Genomic DNA, 20,988 nt, shown 5'->3' with positions numbered 1-20,988 from the left:
ACTAAGCCAGTCTGGCACGCTGTAATAACACCAACAACCAATACTTTCTGACGACAAGACTTCACAGCAGCTACAGATGCCTTTCCTAGTTGTTCTAACACTGTCTGTGGTGTAAATGCCTGAAGTAACTAGGAAAATAAAACTAACGTTCACATTTTTAAGGAAAAGGTACAGCTTTGAAGAGGCTTTCAGGGTAGGGCATAACTGCATTATCTGAGCGTTCCCTAGGCTCCCAACCTTAGATGCTATCGCGCTGGGGAAACTTGGTGTGCTAGCTCTAAGGAACACCACGGAGCGTAGAGTGGAGTGGAGACACCACGGCTAGGCTCTGTAATCAGGTGGGGCCTCGATCGTTCTTGTGCACAAAGCTGCACTTTTTGCCACCCTAAGCCAAAGACCTGTCATGTTTTGACAAATGCTGTACCCTAGTGTACTTTTTGCTCATTATAATATCATTATAATACCAAAACACACCTCCATCCCAAAAGCTACCCGCCTCCAAGGTGCGACCACCCCTCACTGAGCATGCGCTCTGAATTTCTCGGAGCCTATTACTTTAAACGGAGACGGGAAAACTTTACACCAATCATAACTAAGATATGCTTGACTAGAGCCACTCAAGCTCCACCTAAAAGATAGAAAATAATATAAATTGGCCCAAGAGAGAGGGGATGTTGGGGAAGATACCATCGTCAGGGGAGATACCATCCCAAGGACATACAACATCCTTAGGACCTCCTGACTCCTGGGATCAGTCGACGGGCTGAGCCTCTCTTCCCCCCCCCATTGGGACGCCTTTGGGTGAGATCTGAATATTTGCTTATAAATCTCTATAGAGTCTTTGATCCTTTTAACGCGTTTATTTCTAGGCTGCGCACCTAGAACACCTAGAACCCACACCTAGAACCCACACCTAGAACCCACACCTAGAACCCACACCTAGAACCCACACCTAGAACCCACACCTAGAACCCCTGTAACACCTGTGTATTTCATGCATACTAGCTTGCTTTTGCAGATAGTCACTATCACCGGCAATCCAAAAGAACCTGATTATCTGTTGCTGTAATAAACCATACTTGATTGCATTGTGATAGCTCTCATTAATGCAACTAGGGTGAGGGTGGTTATCCGTGATAGTTCAGTGTTCTGAATCTAACCAGACCCCCAGACGGTTAATGCATTGTTGGTGAATGTCTGAACGGACCCCCAGGTGGTTAATACGTTTTTGGTGAATGTCTGAGCGGACCCCCAGGTGGTTATTACGTTTTGGTGAATGTCCGAACGGACCCCCAGTTTTGGTGAATGTCCGACTGGTTCAGTACTCTGAATCCAACCGGGCCCGTAACGGTTAATCAGCTACACCCCTTTAACGCGACAGTAAAATTGGCGTAGTCGGCAGGATTGCTATGGATAAACTACTGCAAAAATATAAATGTGCCCCTTCCCAGGCAGGGAAGGAGTTTTCCCAAAAGTTTTGGAAAGATGAGGAGAAATTGGTAGAGTACATTGAGCAGTGTCAGGCTTCACGAAAGATTGGTCAAAGAAAGGGTAAAGGTGCGATTTGTGCTGTGTTAGGAGCTTGTTTGTCTTGTGCTCGGCAAAAAGCTAAGGAAACTCCTGCTCCCAAACTGATCTCTGATGCGGAACATACAGCTTTGAAATCAGAGAATGAAATATTGAAGTCATCATTGGCCTTTGAAAGGGAGACGGGAAAAACATTAGGAATCAGAGTGGATAAACTTTTGGATGAAAATAATAAACTTTCCATTGAGAATGACAAACTTGTGACTGAAAATGATAAACTTGTGAGTGAGAATAATCATCTTAAACAAATGCTGGAGAGGGTTAGTCATCTGTTAAATAAAGTACAGCCTTGCGCTCCGGTCAAGCAGATTCGTGGAGTGCTGCATATTGCAGAACCTGAAAGCTGGGACAGTGATTTCTGGTCTGACAGTGACGATGGTGTTGAAGAGATTTCTGATTCTGAACCTCAATTGATTTCCTTGAGACCTTTGGTTAAGACTGAGACTACTGTTGATGATAATGATGAAATCTGCACTACTGTGCGAACGATTCCGTTGCCACCGGCAGAGTTGGTTAAAATACAGGAGAAGTTCTCAAGGCGATCAGGGGAATCAGAAGTTGAGTATGTGTGTCGAGTTTCTCTTAAAGGAGGAGATCGAATGATGTTGAGTGAGGAAGAGGTAGGAGGCTTTTGGGGACCTGGAGTATTTTTAACCACCACATCAGGAGCTGACCTGGCTGTAGCAGTACAGAAAGCAGCCTGCATTCAGGCGATATATGAAAGAGATGAATTAAGGAAATCCCCGATGTTAGCTCCTATTGATCCAATTCGGTTAACCCCTCTCATCCGTGGACTCCCTGATTGTCTTAAGATGTTTGTAGCAAACACCCAAGATCATATACTAGCTGCTTGTAGGGATGATGATAGTGGTTGTAGGCAAAATCCTGACTCCCCTATTCCCACCTGGAGTGAATTGGTACAAGACATAGATAAGTACGGACACCGAATGGGCTGGATTAATTCATCCAGTATTAAATCCCAAGACCACTCTCGGCGAGTCCGCCAAATCCACACTAAAAATCCCAGATATCCCAAATTCAAAGAGAGATTGAAACCTAATAGGGAACGAGGCGAGTTGTGTCAGCAAAAAAACTCTTATCCCCGGGGAGGGCAATGAGCCACCCTGCTCAGCAGGTATTAACAATTCAATGGCTCTCTAATGAACACTCTGACCCTATCATTGCCATTCTTGTTGAACCTCCAAAAATATTGGTCTTATTGACACTGGGACCCAAATATCAGTAATTACACATGAGACAGCACAAACCCTGAGCATAACACCTGGTCAACACAGGGTTAAATTCACGGGAATCAATGGTGTGGAAAAACAATGCCCCACTGCAAAAATTTCACTCTGGTAGCTAGAGTGAAATTAACAAAAATTAACCAGGATAGAAGTATTAGTTGGTGCTGCATATACTAATATTTTAGGATTTGACATACTGCATGGTTGTATGTGAAAACTCCCTGATGGAACTGTGTGGAGTTTCGCGACACATCAAAGGGTTTCAGGCACCATGAGACTGAGTCTGTTACAAACATCCATACCCTCATCCCCTGCTAAAATCATTAATGATCGGCAATATCTGTTGTCAGCAGCAGCACTTATGGGGATTGACGGGGTGGTAACAGAATTGGAAAAAAGAGGCATTATTAAAAGGACCCATTCACCTTATAATTCACCAGTGTGGCCGGTAAAGAAACCAACCAGGCAATGGCATTTTACAGTGGATTACAGACAGCTGAACGCTAACACTACACCTTTGACTGCCGCAGTTCCAAACATGGCAGAGATAGTGAAAGCCCTCTGTGTTTCTAACAGTAGCAATAGTGCTAACTACTCCCAAGTATTTCTATGCATGGGAAATCAAAGATTGCTATTTCACCCTCTTTCTAACCCTGCCGGTTGAATACAACCGAGCATATTTTATTTTCTTTTGTATTCACAGGAACCCTGAGCGAACTGTATAGGGACAGCTGGAAGATGACGAATCAACAGTTTGGATTAATGATGCTATGCTTTACCCTGACCTTGATGCAATTACAGACCTTAAAGGAAACTTAGCTACTGTGGCTGTGCATGGAGCTGAGGTGTTTCACCATGGCATTTAACCATGTATTGTCACAGTATAGCACAATCACTGGAACATCTCAAAACAAAAAGGACCTAAATCTCTACAGGGAAACAAAATATTTTCAAAAGATGAATGGAGTTGGAATGATTCTCTAAAAATGGCTGAACTTCAAGCCACATCTGGCCAGCTAATACAAATTGGTTGTCGAATAACTAATGGATCCACTCATAATCGGCCTACTGAAATTAAGACAGTATACACTGATTCTACTAGACCACAAAATTATAGTACTGATTGTACTAAAATAACAGAACCAAATTTTGATTGCTGGTACAATTTTACTTTCACTAAACCTATAATTGTGTACTGTCTTTGGGGTTACAGAGGCACAGAAATATTATTTGAATTCATGGTTAATACAGAAACATCATCGACTACAAAGGATAAGAAGCCTCTGCCTCCGCAGATATTTGAAAATGAATCTACTCAGCCCCCCATTGGTCTAACTCCTTCCATCTTCAACACAGGTCCTTACATAATTAAAAATGTGGGACAACAACAAATTGTCTTTAACCCTAGTTGGTCCCTAAAAAAGGGCCACAGGATGCAACTAGGTTATTAGGGACAGGATTAGGTATATTAAATAGCATTGATGCTGAGGTCTTAATGAGTAGATTAACTGCTACTACAGATGACCTAAGGAAATTGGAACAACCAATAAAATTATCCTTATTGGCTTTAGGAGCAAATCAATGGCTTCTATCAGATGTTTTGCCCCATTGGGAACAAATTGAGGAAAATGATCATCAATTAATTGTAAATGCCCTTGGAAAAGCCCAAGGCAATACCTCCCTTGCCTTGAGCTGTATCCAAGCGCAGTTATGGATACAATCTGTAGCAGCAGCTATTATTAGAGAGGGAAAAGGAGGAACTTTGCCCACTGAAATTCGAAAACTGATTTGGGATAATGCTTCAGAATTTGAAAAAGAATTTCAAGCTTGGTGGCAATTAGTCAACTTTACCCATTAAAATGATAAAATTGTTGCCTTTATACTTACTATAAGTAATGCCACCGTATACAATGTATATCCAATCATTGCATTAGGACTCAATCATAATGGAACTATACTTTATCCTAAAGAGCATAAAGTATGGGCCCATCAGAAGGGAGGAAAGTGGCAAACAATTGATGTAAATGCATGCATTGTGCGTGAACAAAAAGGTTTCATCTGTGAAAGTAACACGCTGGAATCTCAAGACATTTGTCTTGACACTGAGCAAAATATTTGCCACTTTGAGATACATCCTAATGAAACCCTTAAAACTGTACTTGTATATATTGGGAAAGGTTGTGTTTGTATGAGAACTCATTGTGATTCTATAGTCGTAGATAATACAGTGGTAGATACCAGTAATCTCGCTAATGTTTGTGTTTGCAATTTTACCAAAATTCCAGGATGTGATTTTAAATACTCAGTTCCTGTCACTTCTTATCAACTTATTGCATCTAATTATATTATGCTTCATGAACTGCTGCCTACTCCTATTGGAATGAACCTCACCTTGGTGAAGAAACTGCTGGTACATGAGGACCTGAAGCAGCTGATGACACAAGTCCGAGAAAATGGACAAAAGACTCTGATTACTGTCCACCATGATGCACAAGAAATACATCGAGTAATGGAAAGAGTGAAGAGAGATGAGACACCGTTGGTGGGACACTTTGTTTGGATGATCGCCAGCTGCCAAGGGAATCTTCAACAAGATGCTTCACCCTGTTATTGTTCTGCTAATACTGTGTTATGTTTTATACTGACAATTAGTTTGTATGTTAAACTCTGGTTTATGATGAAACGTTTAGCATCCCTACACAATGTACATACACTCGATAAACCTCAATCCGAGAATGTATGTGACATCCCCGACATATTTCAACTGTCGTGAAGCTTGAGTGACTATAGTCACGGGGTGGATTATGTGGTATAAATGCCTGAAGTAACTAGGAAAATAAAACTAACATTCACATTTTTAAGGAAAAGGTACAGCTTTGAAGAGGCTTTCAGGGTAGGGCATAACTGCATTATCTGAGCGTTCCCTAGGCTCCCAACCTTAGATGCTATCGCGCTGGGGAAACTTGGTGTGCTAGCTCTAAGGAACACCACGGAGCGTAGAGTGGAGTGGAGACACCACGGCTAGGCTCTGTAATCAGGTGGGGCCTCGATCGTTCTTGTGCACAAAGCTGCACTTTTTGCCACCCTAAGCCAAAGACCTGTCATGTTTTGACAAATGCTGTACCCTAGTGTACTTTTTGCTCATTATAATATCATTATAATACCAAAACACACCTCCATCCCAAAAGCTACCCGCCTCCAAGGTGCGACCACCCCTCACTGAGCATGCGCTCTGAATTTCTCGGAGCCTATTACTTTAAACGGAGACGGGAAAACTTTACACCAATCATAACTAAGATATGCTTGACTAGAGCCACTCAAGCTCCACCTAAAAGATAGAAAATAATATAAATTGGCCCAAGAGAGAGGGGATGTTGGGGAAGATACCATCGTCAGGGGAGATACCATCCCAAGGACATACAACATCCTTAGGACCTCCTGACTCCTGGGATCAGTCGACGGGCTGAGCCTCTCTTCCCCCCCCATTGGGACGCCTTTGGGTGAGATCTGAATATTTGCTTATAAATCTCTATAGAGTCTTTGATCCTTTTAACGCGTTTATTTCTAGGCTGCGCACCTAGAACACCTAGAACACCTAGAACCCACACCTAGAACCCACACCTAGAACCCACACCTAGAACCCACACCTAGAACCCACACCTAGAACCCCTGTAACACCTGTGTATTTCATGCATACTAGCTTGCTTTTGCAGATAGTCACTATCACCGGCAATCCAAAAGAACCTGATTATCTGTTGCTGTAATAAACCATACTTGATTGCATTGTGATAGCTCTCATTAATGCAACTAGGGTGAGGGTGGTTATCCGTGATAGTTCAGTGTTCTGAATCTAACCAGACCCCCAGACGGTTAATGCATTGTTGGTGAATGTCTGAACGGACCCCCAGGTGGTTAATACGTTTTTGGTGAATGTCTGAGCGGACCCCCAGGTGGTTAATACGTTTTTGGTGAATGTCCGAACGGACCCCCAGTTTTGGTGAATGTCCGACTGGTTCAGTACTCTGAATCCAAACGGGCCCGTAACGGTTAATCAGCTACACCCCTTTAACGCGACACTGTCTCTGAGTTGCAGTAACTGTTGGTATGACTACTCTGACAGACGAATTCAACAAAAGAAGCCCCTTTCCTCGAAGCTGGTGATATCAAACTGGTAGCAATTTTTCTCATCGATACGCTCACCTTGCAACGACGCAGTAGAGCTCTAGCTATGCACAGTAACTGTCTCTCTCCAACTGAAAAGTTTTCTCCGTTTTCCATTACTTCTGAGTCAAGTTTCATAGGCAGCTGGGCAACCTGTGTGGGAAAGAATAGTCAGAGAACTTTGATAGCTGCACAGGTTTTTTTGTTTGTCCACGGTATGAGACAAACAGTTGCTCCTCCTGCTAATCTGATGTTGCCTATGTTCCAAAATATCCATCACACTTTGCTAGCTCACACTCTGTTGAAAGAAGTAGTAACAAACAACTAATGCTAGAACAACAATACAACATTAGACCTGCTTGGTTCAGTTAAAATGCCTTTGGCTTGGTGATGGCAGCTGAAAACACCACAACTAACCCGGATGCAATATACCCTCTCAGTAGGCAACCTTAGAATGGCTTAAGTACAAAACATTTGATTTCTAGAAAAAGCATGCCAGGTACAAAATCCTATTAGCATTAATACAGATCTGGCCACTCGTGTTGAGAAAGACTAAGAGTGGACCTCCAGGAATCAGGATGTCTCTGCAGGAATTACAGCCCAGGTACTGCAGTCACAGCTACACATGTAGCCTTGTGCCACCTAACAAGAGTTTGAAATGTCACAACAGTAAGATTTGCTGCAGAGGGCCTCACAAAGGGCAGATTTTATACTCAGTAAGCATGTGCGACATTTACACTCACAAATGTAAATGCAGAATGCACAACTACATAAGGCACACAGAAAAAAATATCACTTCTGAAATACTGTAAAACCAGAAGAGTCCCTGTGATGAGGCAACACTCTACTATGCTACATGCCAAGAAGTACACATCTGAAATACGGCATGTTCTCCAAAAATTGTCTCATTATTAGAAACAAAACAGCAAGTTATGGAAAAAAACATGGAGACAGAACTTTACTGAAGATCTCCTAATTAGCCAGTAGAAGAATATGCAGCTTTGAAAGACAAAATACAAACAAGTATCTCATAGACATGATAATACTTACACACTCCTTCATGTGAGTCCTTTCCAAAGCATCCCAGATTTGCTCCTCACTGTACTGATTGAAAGGATCCAAGTTGGATCTGGAGTAGGAAGCAGAAAACATAACCTTTTTTTTTTCCAGCAATAAATAGCAAAACAGCAGTGTGCTAATTCATCCAGATGGACAGTTCCCATCTAGTACTCCACTGACAGAATTTCCTTGCCAAGGAAATCAGATGCTCCCAGCACACTAAGGAAGCCAAACAACAGAAGAGTGAAGATGGAAGACAAAGATGCAAAATTTCCAGTAATGTTAAAGGAAAGGAGGTCTATGGAGGATCACATCCAGTTCTGTATTGAACCAGCTAAAACCATTTACCCGTGCTTTTTCTTTTTGTTTCAACAAAGTACAGCAACCAGAAAGCCTTTGTTCCACTCAAAAACTACCATTTCATATGAGTTCGTTATGAGCTGGTAGCCTTCTTTGTCCTTCTTGCCTTTTTTTTTTTTTTAAATGGTCTCACTAACCTTACAGTGCCACTGAATAGCACAGGTTCCTGAGGAATTATTGACAGTTTGCTGCGAAGATCTGCCAAACCAATGTCATTTATTTTCACTCCATCAATTTTAATGCAGCCTCCAGACAGTTCAACCAAACGAAAGAGTGCCATTCCAAGGGAAGACTTCCCTAAAAATGAGACAGAAGAACATACTAGTGCTTCTAAACAATCCTAACAGCCATCTGAGATGAGACAGCATTTTAAAACCTGTCCTTGTGTAAGATTAGCATCTTAAATTACCATAAAGTGCCAGTAAACAATTTTTTAACTAACTGCTAGGGTTCAGCATTTAAACTTCTAAGCAATATTAATTGCATATTTAGAAGCTCCATTTTGGAGGTGGTGTAAACCCTTCTACAATCAGACATTTTGATTTTTGGCATTACAAACTTCTGAGACAGCTTAGCACCAAACCTGGCTGCAGCATCAGTACAAATAAAAATTCTTTCAAGACAGTCAAATAAGCTGCAATGAGCACGCTGTAGGTAGCATTCTGTGCTGGTAAGTAGCTCAGGGTATTAAATGTTATGAGCATACTGACTCAGGCAGAGTAGGAGGTGCCTCTATTTTAAAAGGAAAATTGTTTTCATTGCATATGGGGATCCTTCCTACATATGTACACAAACAGAATCCACCACTGACATGCTGCTGGACCTCTCTTGCGCAACTAATTCATTCAAACACAGAGAGGGCAGAGAAGAACCAAACTGTCTTGCTCTGTTCCCATTCTATAAATGCAGTATTTTAACTCTGCTTAGTGCTTTTCCTTACCTGAGCCTGTCCTTCCCACAATGCCAATCTTTTCCTTTGGTTTGATGGTGAAGGACACTTTTTTAAGTACTAGAGGGAGATTTTCTCGGTACCGCATCTCTGCATTTTCAAAAACAACTTCGCCTTCCTGTGGCCAGTCCAGAGGGGGAGTTTTATTCTTAATTCGAGCAGGAGCTTCCAATGAAAGAGTCTTTAAAAGAAAAACAAAAGTTCTGTTTCCAGTAAACGAAGCACCAAAGAAGAAAATTGTCAGATGAAACTTTCAACAGCTCACTGCAGACTCAGCCCATATCAGTTTAAGGGAGTTAAGATGAATAAAGTGACTGGATATACGCCCAGTGATTCAGAAGCAATTTCTCAGATCTTACACCAGCAACAAACAACGAGAAATCTTATAACATGCAGCCGAACATGTTGTTGTCTTACCTTGATATAGTGATCAATCCTCTCCACTGAGGTGAAGCGAGCTTCTGTTTCTGAAGCAAGTCTGACTGTAAACTGGAATAACCCTGTTAACTGTAGTGATGAGAAGAAATTAAGAAAAAATTAGAGACTTGACTGATTTTTTTTTAATTGAATTAAAAGACTAGCCTGCTGAATACTTGATACTCTTGTCTTGTGCACCCTATGGTTAATTTTAAAATAACCTTAATTTATGAATCACTTGGAAAGACAGAGACTTCAAAGGTTTTCTCACAAGCAACAGCTTGAAATCTTAGCCACCTAAGTTTTGTAATTTTTCTTTATTACCACCAGGAGGCAGAAAAGGCCAAGCAACAGATCTAATAACAAGCATTCTGAGCCACGAAACAAATCTAACCCACACAGTTAGGAACTGGATGCTGTGCACTGTGAAAACATACAGCAAGCAATACACCAGAATGCATTAAGACATCAGCTTGACGTTTAAAAAAAAAAAAAAAAAGCAGCTTTCCGAAACAGTATCCTAAAGCACTTAGCTCCTCATCGTTTTTCATGCTAGCAAAAGGTCCTGACCCTGAATTGTCTTCCCCCATCGCTACAAAAGGATCATCTTTTCCCATTTTGGTGCATTAAGGAAAGTTTTCAGTCTGTTTCATTGCAGGTACTTAACACTAACAAGTAAAAGTGAAACTAAACCATGCAGACAATGCTCACCTGCACAGCATATGAGATAGCCAGCCCAGCATACGCAGGAGGAATCTGGCCATGCATTAGAACAATCATAAGGCCAGTGGTTGTGATGAGAGCGATGCTGATAATGTCCAGCCGTACAGCTAGCCAGCGCATTGCACAGCTGAACAGGTAAAACGGTGCCTGATTATCATCTAGAAGCTCCTGATACCTGAAACACATATAGAAAATGTTAGTAGACCTCAGTGAGTCTGAAGTTGTACAAATAACAGAGTTGCTTTCATCCCTGCAACAATATGACTTATGTAGGGGGTGAATCAGAATTCCACAAGATAGCACACTTTCACCCCACCTTCACCAATGCAAGACCTGCCAGAGGATGCTCGATGGCTACAAACTATTCCACATGTAACAGCAGAAGTGTTTCAAAATATGAACAGAACATGCTATTTTATAGTCAGTGTAAATGTAAAGTTACAGTAAGGATTTAAGAGGATTGATGACATTAATTAAAACACACCAATAACTATTTAATTTACAATCCTGAGCCTGTGGACCTGAGGAATTTAATGGGAGACACATGAGATACTCACAAAACTTAGTTACTAGGTTTTCTGATCTTGCAACTCAGTTTCACACCGATCACTGTTGCACTGTGGGGAGAGCCCTCCTGACCTATTTCACTTAAGCCACTGTGGCAGTGCCTTCACAGAACCTCTGTAACAATTTTCACTGTGCTCCCACACAGCTGGTCTCATGACCTTGTACCTGCAAAACCCCAATATTGTTATTGCAGGTTCTCATGGGAAGCAAATACCACTCATGGGAGAGATGTCTCATTTTCCCTCGCTATCATTTGTTTTGCAGGCCGTATAGTAGAGAAAACCAAACAGTCCACAACAAGGCAGGATAATAGTTGATAAAACGCTATCCAATAGTCTCTGTGCACAGAGACTAACAGCTCATCAAGTTAGCATTAGTGTGGTAACCAAGCCTCTGCATACAGCATCACCAGCAGAACCAACAAGTAGGAAGCAGGAAGAGGACCTGATGAAGAGTATACAGTACTAAAGAAAAAGTACATCCAGAAAATTGTCCTCATCATTAGCATTGATACCTGCCACACTAGGGAGAACACTGTAGGAGGGCACTCATCTGGGACTCCATCACTGTTATTCCCAGTTGGCTACTAGGCAGGTTTTCCCTTTCAATTCTCCTCGTTCTCCCTCATTTTTTCCCCCCAAAAATAACTTTAACTGCTAAATCCAATGTATGTTGTCAGCTAAAGACCCCACTAACAAATCTTAGACTGCAAAGCTGTCACACCCTACTTTGTGCTCCACCACTCTCAGCTGGCTATCTAGACTGACCTGTGCAGGAATTCTTGTCCTTTGTTGTAGGCATGGATTGTCGACAGACCCTGTATGCTAGATGTAATGTGAGACAGGAATGGAGACTGTGTGATGTTGTCCAGACGCTTGAGCTCTCGAATAAAGACTCTGGAGGGAAAGAAGCACTTTTAAGTGACAAGTACACCCACCACATACAACCACAGTACTGATTCATATATACTCGAGGAACTCCACATCACTACTAACAGGTCAAAGCATCTCCACTTTTAGTCAAAGCAGCTGATGCACTTACCTAGACACAACATGCAGAACTGTGAACAGGACAATGAGGGGCCCCACTGCCACCAGGAACCAGGGGAAAACTCCAGAAATCACCCCCACACAGAAGAACACAAGGATGACATTCTGGATGAACATTTCTGCTTGAAATGGCAAACGAACGTCAACTGGAAAAGATGGAGGGAAAAAGAGAAAGATCTTGAGTACAGAAACCTAAAACAGCCTATATAAAGCCATTCAGTCCTGCAGTACATTGTCGTTGACAAAGACAGTGATTTCTCATGACTTTTCACATGTAAAAGGGTACATCATCATTAAGGGTGCTTTTATGTTCTGAAATGCTAGTAATTTTTCCAATTATTCCCATTTACAGGAATAGCACTGCTGCAGCTCTGACCTAATTACCACCTTCGCTGCACATCAATTTCACCCTGATACTCCAGATTCCCCCGCATTAACTGCTAAGAGTCCATGTGCAGTCTGCAGGTTCAAAAGCAGCTGCACCTTTTCCTCCTTGCAAGCGAACAGACAGACTTGAGGTATCAGCTGTCTCCTGCAAGTATAACCCTGGTGTATCCCAATTCCTGCTGTGGCTATTACAAAGTACACACTTGGCAACAGATACAGGATACTCTAACCCCAAAAGAAAAATATTGGAGAGCATTAGGTAGTTAGCTGGGAGGACTGACTGTGGCATCTAAAGCGTATGCAGTGAAAGATACCTTCATCCATGTCTTTGGAAAACCTGTTGAGAATCCGCCCAGTGGGTGTAGTGTCAAAGAACTTCATGGGACTACGCAGAATCCGTCGGAACAACTCATCATGGAGCCTTGAGGATGCTCTCAGAGTTCCCTGACAAAGCAACAAACATTAAAGTGTTGTGACAGGATTTGTGCCTGTCACTGGCCCCTCCCTGCACATGAAAAAATGCTGCCAGTTTTCCCTCTCCAACTGTAGCATAGCTTCTTTCTTGTACTCCATGCTTCCAACCAGTGGAAGGAAGCTATTAATTGAGGCAAAAGTTTAATGGAAAGCATGGTGCAACCCCAAGAGATGGTTTGGTGGAAACCTCACAACCCATGATCTGACTTCCTCTGGTTCTTAAGTGTCAATAGAGAGGTGACCAAAAGAACCACAGAGACAACAATATGCAGAACTAGGAGGGGAGAGAGGGGGGTGAGATAAACGTTAGGTAGCACTGGAACATACCTTTACAAAGACAACACCACGAACAGCTTTCAGGATCAACATGACTGCCATAGACAGTGCATAGATGCCAGCATAGTAATGCATGTGAGGGTTATCTTTCATACTGTTACTTATGACGGTGTCATTTCCCAAAGTCACAGTGGTGTTCTGCAGGAAATATGAGGTCTCAGTCAATCGTTGAGGATTAAAAACATACTTATTACATGTGGTAGAACTGAGCTGACCCACTATTTTTAGTACTTCTTTAAAGAAAGGACTTCAATAACCTTTGAATACTTCAGAAAGCTTCCACCAGCAGTGACATGTGCTATTTCTGTGGCATCAAAAACTCCCTAAAAGGTCAATTCATTTGATTCCTAATCTCTCATTTCACACCTATTGTTTCCTGTGTTTTTCTGAACAGTGACACCTACTTACATACCACCAGTTCTATTACACAGGAATATTCAACTTGGGTGTTATACATTGTCTTCTTATCAAATGTCATTGTTTTTCTGCCAACACTCAGTCATTTCTTTATTGGCACACTGTCATATGTTCTCATTGTCTGTGATTTTGATTGTTTTGTGGTCTTTTTTTTTTTTTTTTTTTTTTTTTTTTTTTTTTTTAAGTCTTAAGGACTTCATTGTTTATTTTAATGTTGTTGGCCATCTGCACTTTATTACCTCTTCTGAGGAGAGGGTGTTTTTTGGTGTTTGATTTTTGTTGTTTGTTCTCAAAAAAAAAATCAGTTATATTTGAATATTTAAATGCAGCAAGACTCACAATCAAAGCCTCTAGAGTAGGAAAAATCCCAAACAACCCTCAGTCATTACATTCTTCAAAGCAACTCCCCAAAGTCATTTGACTTAAAGCCATAAAGTATAACCAGATTATCCTGCTGGACATAAGGTCACATTCAAACAAAAGCCAGCACTAAAATCAGCAATTCCTCCTGCAGCTTGTTGGCCTCTTTCACATTTTCACTTCCTTTTCTTAGGCAAACCAAGACAAGGAACAAGAGGGCAGTATAAAACCACATGAGCTATTATATCTTTCTCATTAGTGGAGTTCTGTTTCTTGGAGATGAACTCTCTAGTGTGATCACCTCTTGGGGTGCCTTACAATTTGCTTAAATTAGGAAGCACCATTTGGTCTCATAGGACTGCTCGGGATTAGTCTATGAGAACAATTCCCCTGCCCTTTAAATACAAGAGAGTAGAAATGCTATTCATCTTACTCCACTGCCTTGTTTGATCCAGAAACTCAGCCACCAGTTGCTAAAAGCTGTACTGCCCACATTCAGCACAAACAGAGCCATTATCACAAGGAATGCAAAGGGGCCTCCAGCTGCCTGAATGTAGATGCCATACACAGACCAGGGGACAGAGCCTTTGCCTTTCTCTTCCAACTGAACCAGCTGGCCTGTGAAACAAAAGAGGAGGGAGAGAGTGAAGAAAGCAAAGTTGCTCCACAAAAACTTCTACAAGTTTGCAAATATGCACAAAACTGAAGTAATTCTTACACTGAACAGACTACTATCAGAAACAGGCATTACTTAACACATAGAACTCAATGGTTCAAACCATTTTTCAAGAAATCACAATTCCTCTGCAGAATCATTCATGTCATGCTATATCTGAAAAAGCTGGATCAGCATAGATTCAAACACTATGACCCTTATCAATGCTTTTTAAACCTTGCCAAATTTCAAAGTTAACATAAATGGAGAGAACCCCAAAGAGGTTTCTCTTCTTCAGATTCTTCACATATAAATGCCATGTCCTGCCTAGGACTCTGCAAGTGCCAAGCTACACGCACTGCCCTCCAGACAGGAGGGAGAGGTGGTGTCGGAGACAGGGTACTACAAGTTCCTTTGCAACACTGGCACCTGACCTATGACAGACTGATTAAACTCAAACAGTATGCTGGCACCCACATTACACGAATTATCAAATGCTCTTTGCCTACTGCGTGTGTCCTATCAACCATACAGAGTGACCAGGACTTGAGACAAGTTTCAAAACCTGCGAGGCACATTCATTACAGCTGGAAAGCAAATATTTTGAGCTTATCAGTGTATGAAACAATTACAGCCAGAAATCTGATTACATAGTTACCCTCTTCCTTCTTCACGACTTTCTCCTTCTTCACAGACCCTGCTTTGGTACTTTTATCCTGGGGTCTTTTCAGTGAACTGTTTGTGTTCTTCTTTATATTAATCTGTAGGAAAACGGTGACACTAAACACAATGGAGTAATTTTGTTTTACATTTTCATAGCTGAACCCAAACGCTTTTTCATAAGACTCCTATGCACAAAGGCTTTCAGTAGCTTAGCATTGATTTCAAGGAAGATATTAATTTTGCTGTTATTACAGATGACTACCAACTCTGGTAAATTACATTTTCCTGCTCTATTGAGCTCTACAAATCTGCACTTGTAGTGTGCAAGGTTAATTTCCAGAATCATTTGAAACTATGTGCATACATGGTAAAAGAATTATACCCCAACTACAGAGAGAGAGAAAGAGAGAGAGAGACAATCCACAGTTTCTTGTAAAAATAACTCACTATTTTATTAAGAGGCTTTATTTTCCCCCTCAAACATCCTAATCTCTCTCTCAGGAAAGCTCTCAAGAAATGTGTGTAAGGACAAAGTCAGGTAACTCAGACTTTCAGAAATCAGATGGCCAAACACTAAACTGTACACACAATTACTGTTCTAAACTTGTCTCTCTTTCCACAAAATGGAAATGACCATCTGTTCAGAGAGCATAGATTAACTGAAACCCTCTACATAACTTCATGGACACCTTACATGGAATGACACATCTCACATGCAACTTTACTATCCCTTTCTTCTTATCCTATAGAGAATGCAAATCAACACTCCTTCCACGAGCTAGTGTTTACAGAGTGAAGGTCAGCCAAGTATGCAGGCTGGAGAATCTCATGCTAACTGTCATCACATTAACCTTAACATGGCAGAACTATAATCTTCATGTCTCAGAAAGGATATGCAGAGTAACGTATGACATTCCTTTGCTTCTTTCACTAACATCTCCCAGGAGAAAATTCCACCAAGCACCTTCTATCTGTATATTTATCACAATGCTACCTTTTCAGATTATTTTTTTCCAGTCCTGGCAACTTATGAGTAAGGAGTCTTTCACCACTTAAAAATAGACCACTGGTATATTTTTGTTTCTTACTCCACAGAATAACTTCAGGAAACAAACAGGACAAAGCTGGGAAAATTAAATAACTGAAAATTTAAAAATGGTTCTCGCTAGTTTCTAGGTTTACATTCTTCACCAACAGATGTACTAGCAGACAGACCCAAGTTTGCATTCACAGCCATTGTTTCATAACAGAAACAGTCTTGATCAATAAGATTTTTTCTTGCCCTCCCCCCCCCCCCAAAAAAAAAAAAGCATTTTCAGTTACACTCCTAATATACAGTTGCATCAGTAACTGCTTTTTCAAAGGCTGGTCCAGGTCTGTATTAATTTGGAAGTAAATTAAGAAGTGAGGTGTACAACAAAAGAGACAAGAAGCTTCCTGCTCTGAGCATCACCAAAGTAAACAATACATTTCTTACATGTTCAACTCATGAGATCACTGACAGAGTCACCTCTACTACGCGTTCCCCAAATAAGAACTGTGACTGCAAATACAACATGCTAATGAAGCACAGATTATTCTACCAGAAGCATACTGGTCAGATCAACATGTGAAGCCATTTTCCAGTCTTCCAATTATGCCATTTGGTTTATCTCATTAGAAAAGTCAGAGTGCTTTAAAATGGAAAAACAAGTACCTCAATATGTGGTGTCTCTCCCAGCTGTAGGTTATTAAAAATGGTTGCATAGTCCCCATTTAAATTCATTAATTCCTCATGACTTCCTCGCTCAGTAATGCAGCCTTCTTTCATGAAGACCACTTCATCACAGTCAACGAGATACTGGTAAGAACAGCACAAAGCACAAACTTTCATCATTACGTCTGATCCACCACATGCCCATATGATCCTTTTCAGTATTTTATAAACTTCTGCACACAGGAGGGAAACACACTGATTCCCTGCTAACAGGAATGTGATTTTTAAAGTTCCTGTATTTACCAGATCACCAAGATTACTCTCACTCTAAAGTTCTCATGTTCTGTCAAAACCAAGCCATTACAGAATACGCCATCCGGAATACTTAAACTCTGCAGATACTAATACACTAATTAATAATTCTATACACAGAGGATGGCAAAAAAAAAATCAGAATATATCGATTCTGATTTACTGATAGCAAAACTAAATGTTTTCTGATGTGATAAACTAGCTTTAAGGAAAATTAGCAAAAGTGTTTTTGAACAAGATACTAATTTATCTAACAAATTTTCTTTAGCCAAGCATTACCAGTCCCTATCATACACTAAACAGTACTAGTATCAAGTAAAGAATTAGACTTAGCTCTTTGCATGTTTGCAGCAACTTTGTAAATCTAAACAACACATTCTATAGCAGGACAAGGTTGTGCTCTAACAAGCCAGGACACAGGAATCTCCAGCATGAAGGCAAGTGACTAAACAGCATTTCAAGAAAAGTCCAAGAAAGCAAACACAAGAGGTGTAGTACCTGAAGCTGATGAGTGATGAACAGTACAGTCTTTGACTTCAGGTGCTTCCTTATTGCACTGTTAAAAATGTGATTTCCAACATGAGCATCTAAGGCACTAAGGGGATCATCGAGGATGTAAATGCTCCTGTCACTGTACAGGGCTCGAGCCAGACTGATTCTCTGACGCTGTCCTCCACTCAGGTTAGCCCCTCGTTCACCAATCTATACAAACACAAACAGGTTATTTTATTTCTACAGCACTGTGCAACACGTGAACAAGAGATGACTGGAATTAAATAATCATAATATTTCATATGTCTCTGTGTATATACATATAGATGCACGCACACCACATTATATGTATGTTTTATAGTTTAGGTGTATACTTTTTTGTGAAATGTGTTACACAGTCAAACTCAAGGTTAACATGCTTGAAGCGTTACAGTATTTTTTTGCCTACCTAATTTAAATTAAGTTGAAATAGGTGCTATTAAAGCAGTTAAATTTACAGAACAATGAAAAACTCAGGAACTAGCAACATTTGTGCCAAAAACGTGGCACTAGTCTCAACAGCCTACAGCATTGATAAGCTGGAGGCATATTCAGCAGCTTGACTTATATGCATACCAGTTTGATGTTTCTCCTTACTCCAGTCTAATCTGGCAAATTAAAACTTTACTTTTCTCCATCTACTAAATAGTTTACTATAAGCAAAGTTTATACCTCTGTCAGGTCCCCATTTGGAAGGATGGCTAGGTCAGGCCTTAGACAGCAACCATTCAACACAGTGTTGTATCTAAAGAAGATGGATTAAGTAAGTAGTAAGAAGACATTTTCTCCACCCAAAGTGTCTAGCTAGTACAGCATTATTTCACTTTCCACACCAATAGCACATATTCCAGCAGCCTTAAAAAACGATCCACCTTGGATTACCAAGATGAAACCAAGAACAAGCTACTTACTTCTGATGTTCTGGAAAGGTAAAAAGGCAATTTCTTTTCAAGGATTGCTAACATAGGGCCTAGGGATGCCCCCCACTCGGGAAGGGACACACAAGGTGCCAGCTCATTGAAAAGGAGTTGTTGCTCTTACACAGGGCAAGGCAAGGACAGCAAGTACAAATATAACTTTAGTGCTGTGAACAGAGGTCAGACAGCCCTCTCCGCAAATGAGCAATGACAGTAGCAGTGACAGCCATCAGCCACAGTGACCACAAACACAAGAGAGATGGGCTTTTAAATGAGCCTTAAAGGAGTTTAAAGGCACACTCCAAAAGTAAAGGTAGGCTTTGACTGCAACATACTCTGCATCCCTCACTTGGGCCAAGAATTACTAAGCTTTCATGAAAATCAGCAAATATTTCTGACAAACCTTTCTTCATCATATTCCTTGCCAAAAAGAATGTTGTCCCGAAGTGTAGCATTGAGAATCCAGGCCTGCTGGGCCACATATGCAAACGTTCCACTTACAGCAATGCTACCCTCCAACAAGGTCATCTGGAATTCAAAATCATGCAATAATGCCAGGTCATGTCTAATACAAATAATTGGAAATCAAGAAGAGAAAAGCAGAAGTCAAAACAGAATTTCTCACCTGTCCTAAAATTGCCGAAATAAGTGAAGTTTTTCCACTCCCCACACTGCCACAAATTCCAACAAGTTTTCCCTAGGCAGAAAAAAATATACAGTACTCATTACTTACTTCTCTAACCTTCTCAGAATTTGGACTACCTGTAGTATCTCAGAGTTTACAGTCAGACATTAATGACAGCTGAAAAAGGACAAACAAATGCAAGTCAGCCAATATTTTAACTCTCGAAAAACAAACAGTGAATACCATCCCACTATGGACTAAAACTGAATTAACTCTGCAGGTGAAAATGAATCTATTTTAAGAAGTTTCCCTCTGACTTGGGTCTGATAACAAGCCCAGAGAATGCTGCACTCGGCTGAAAGCACTAACACCTTCCCAAACAGAACTGGTTTCCAAAGGCCTTCCACTGACTTCAGTGGGTGACAGCTCAGACTAAGGAAAAAACCAATCTTTGTAACTTGATCAGAAGATAAAGAAATGACTGCAGCAAACAAAAAGAACAAATTCACAGATAAATAAAAAGTTTCATACAATCAAATTGACAATTATTGGCTGGTGTGATAAGGGGAGAAAAAGATAACACAGAATAAAGGATACGTGTCCATTAAAACTCCCTGCCTATGAGATGCAGTTTGCTAAGGACCACCTACCAAGAAAAAGCTGGAATCCAATCACTTTGAAGAACTTATCTGCAATAAAATGGATGGGCTGATACCTACATTAACCAAATAATGAATTCAGCAAAACTGTTTTTCTTCCTTCTGTAAAAAAAAAGTTCAAGTGGACAGCAAGGGTATATAGGCATTTGGGGAACAAGTTGTTACACTCTCATTTACAAGTTTTCCTCTTCTGACAGTAAATTAACCTGTACATTTTCAAGTAAGTATATAATCCTTTTCCAGGTCTATTTATTATTTAAAAATAAAAGTAACTCTTGAGTTTTAAACTATCCCTCTGCTCATACTACAGGACAGTTTAACCAATAATATTCTGAAAAATGCATGGATCCCATTACTACAGCATCCAAATAACAGATTGCAATTTTTTTTTTTGCATTTGTAAAAGATATCATGTATTAAGGAAGTTCATTTTCTTTGACATTTCACATGCTTATGCCTTACTTGCAATGAGGACTTCAACTGCTTCTAACTTCTTGAAAATCTTTCTTTGTCCTTCCTATTGTGCAAAAATTCTCAGTGAAGAATTAGTTGCATATTCTTCAATGAAAAACCACTGTTATGCTCCATTAGAACACTTAAACACATAAAACGTTCACTGAGAATGTAGCCAAAACCCTATAAAATTGTCTAATGGCTGCAGGAATAAACCATCAACCAACACCTCAACACCTCTGTCGCCCTGCTTATTCTTTAAGTTCAATGCCTCAGACTGTTCTGAGAGCTACAAACAGAAAAAACACATTAGATGTGAAGACTAAATATCCTGCAGTGATTCATAGGCTGTGTGCAAAGATCCCGTTTGCTAGAATGGCACAG

General features: G+C 40.6%; 2 protein-coding genes across 5 annotated transcripts in view; one reads left to right on the top strand and one right to left on the bottom strand.

Moving 5' to 3' along the window:
* The window catches only part of ABCC5 (ATP binding cassette subfamily C member 5), a 50,736-nt gene that overhangs the window by 5,198 nt on the left and 24,550 nt on the right, over positions 1-20,988 (bottom strand). For all 4 annotated transcript variants that reach the window (XM_038183972.2, XM_038183973.2, XM_027464170.3 and 1 more), the window contains 17 exons: positions 19,493-19,564; positions 19,271-19,395; positions 18,623-18,695; positions 17,918-18,121; positions 17,108-17,251; positions 15,407-15,509; positions 14,527-14,711; positions 13,308-13,454; positions 12,821-12,950; positions 12,112-12,265; positions 11,838-11,966; positions 10,492-10,678; positions 9,781-9,870; positions 9,355-9,544; positions 8,552-8,711; positions 8,046-8,124; positions 7,035-7,148 (listed from right to left, as the gene is read on the bottom strand). In XM_038183972.2, coding sequence (XP_038039900.2) covers positions 7,035-7,148; positions 8,046-8,124; positions 8,552-8,711; positions 9,355-9,544; positions 9,781-9,870; positions 10,492-10,678; positions 11,838-11,966; positions 12,112-12,265; positions 12,821-12,950; positions 13,308-13,454; positions 14,527-14,711; positions 15,407-15,509; positions 17,108-17,251; positions 17,918-18,121; positions 18,623-18,695; positions 19,271-19,395; positions 19,493-19,564 — 2,286 coding nt within the window. The remainder of the gene's footprint in view (positions 1-7,034; positions 7,149-8,045; positions 8,125-8,551; positions 8,712-9,354; positions 9,545-9,780; positions 9,871-10,491; positions 10,679-11,837; positions 11,967-12,111; positions 12,266-12,820; positions 12,951-13,307; positions 13,455-14,526; positions 14,712-15,406; positions 15,510-17,107; positions 17,252-17,917; positions 18,122-18,622; positions 18,696-19,270; positions 19,396-19,492; positions 19,565-20,988) is intronic.
* LOC140003199 (uncharacterized) lies at positions 900-3,515 on the top strand. Its single transcript, XM_072042518.1, has 2 exons — positions 900-1,255; positions 1,297-3,515. Exon 2 carries the CDS (start codon positions 1,410-1,412, stop codon positions 2,703-2,705), a length of 1,296 nt encoding a protein of 431 aa, XP_071898619.1. The 5' UTR covers positions 900-1,255; positions 1,297-1,409; the 3' UTR covers positions 2,706-3,515.

Source organism: Anas platyrhynchos, chromosome 9, assembly GCF_047663525.1.
Source record: "Anas platyrhynchos isolate ZD024472 breed Pekin duck chromosome 9, IASCAAS_PekinDuck_T2T, whole genome shotgun sequence".
NCBI classification, from domain to species: Eukaryota; Metazoa; Chordata; class Aves; order Anseriformes; family Anatidae; genus Anas; species Anas platyrhynchos.
This window is presented reverse-complemented; position numbering and strand designations above follow the sequence as displayed.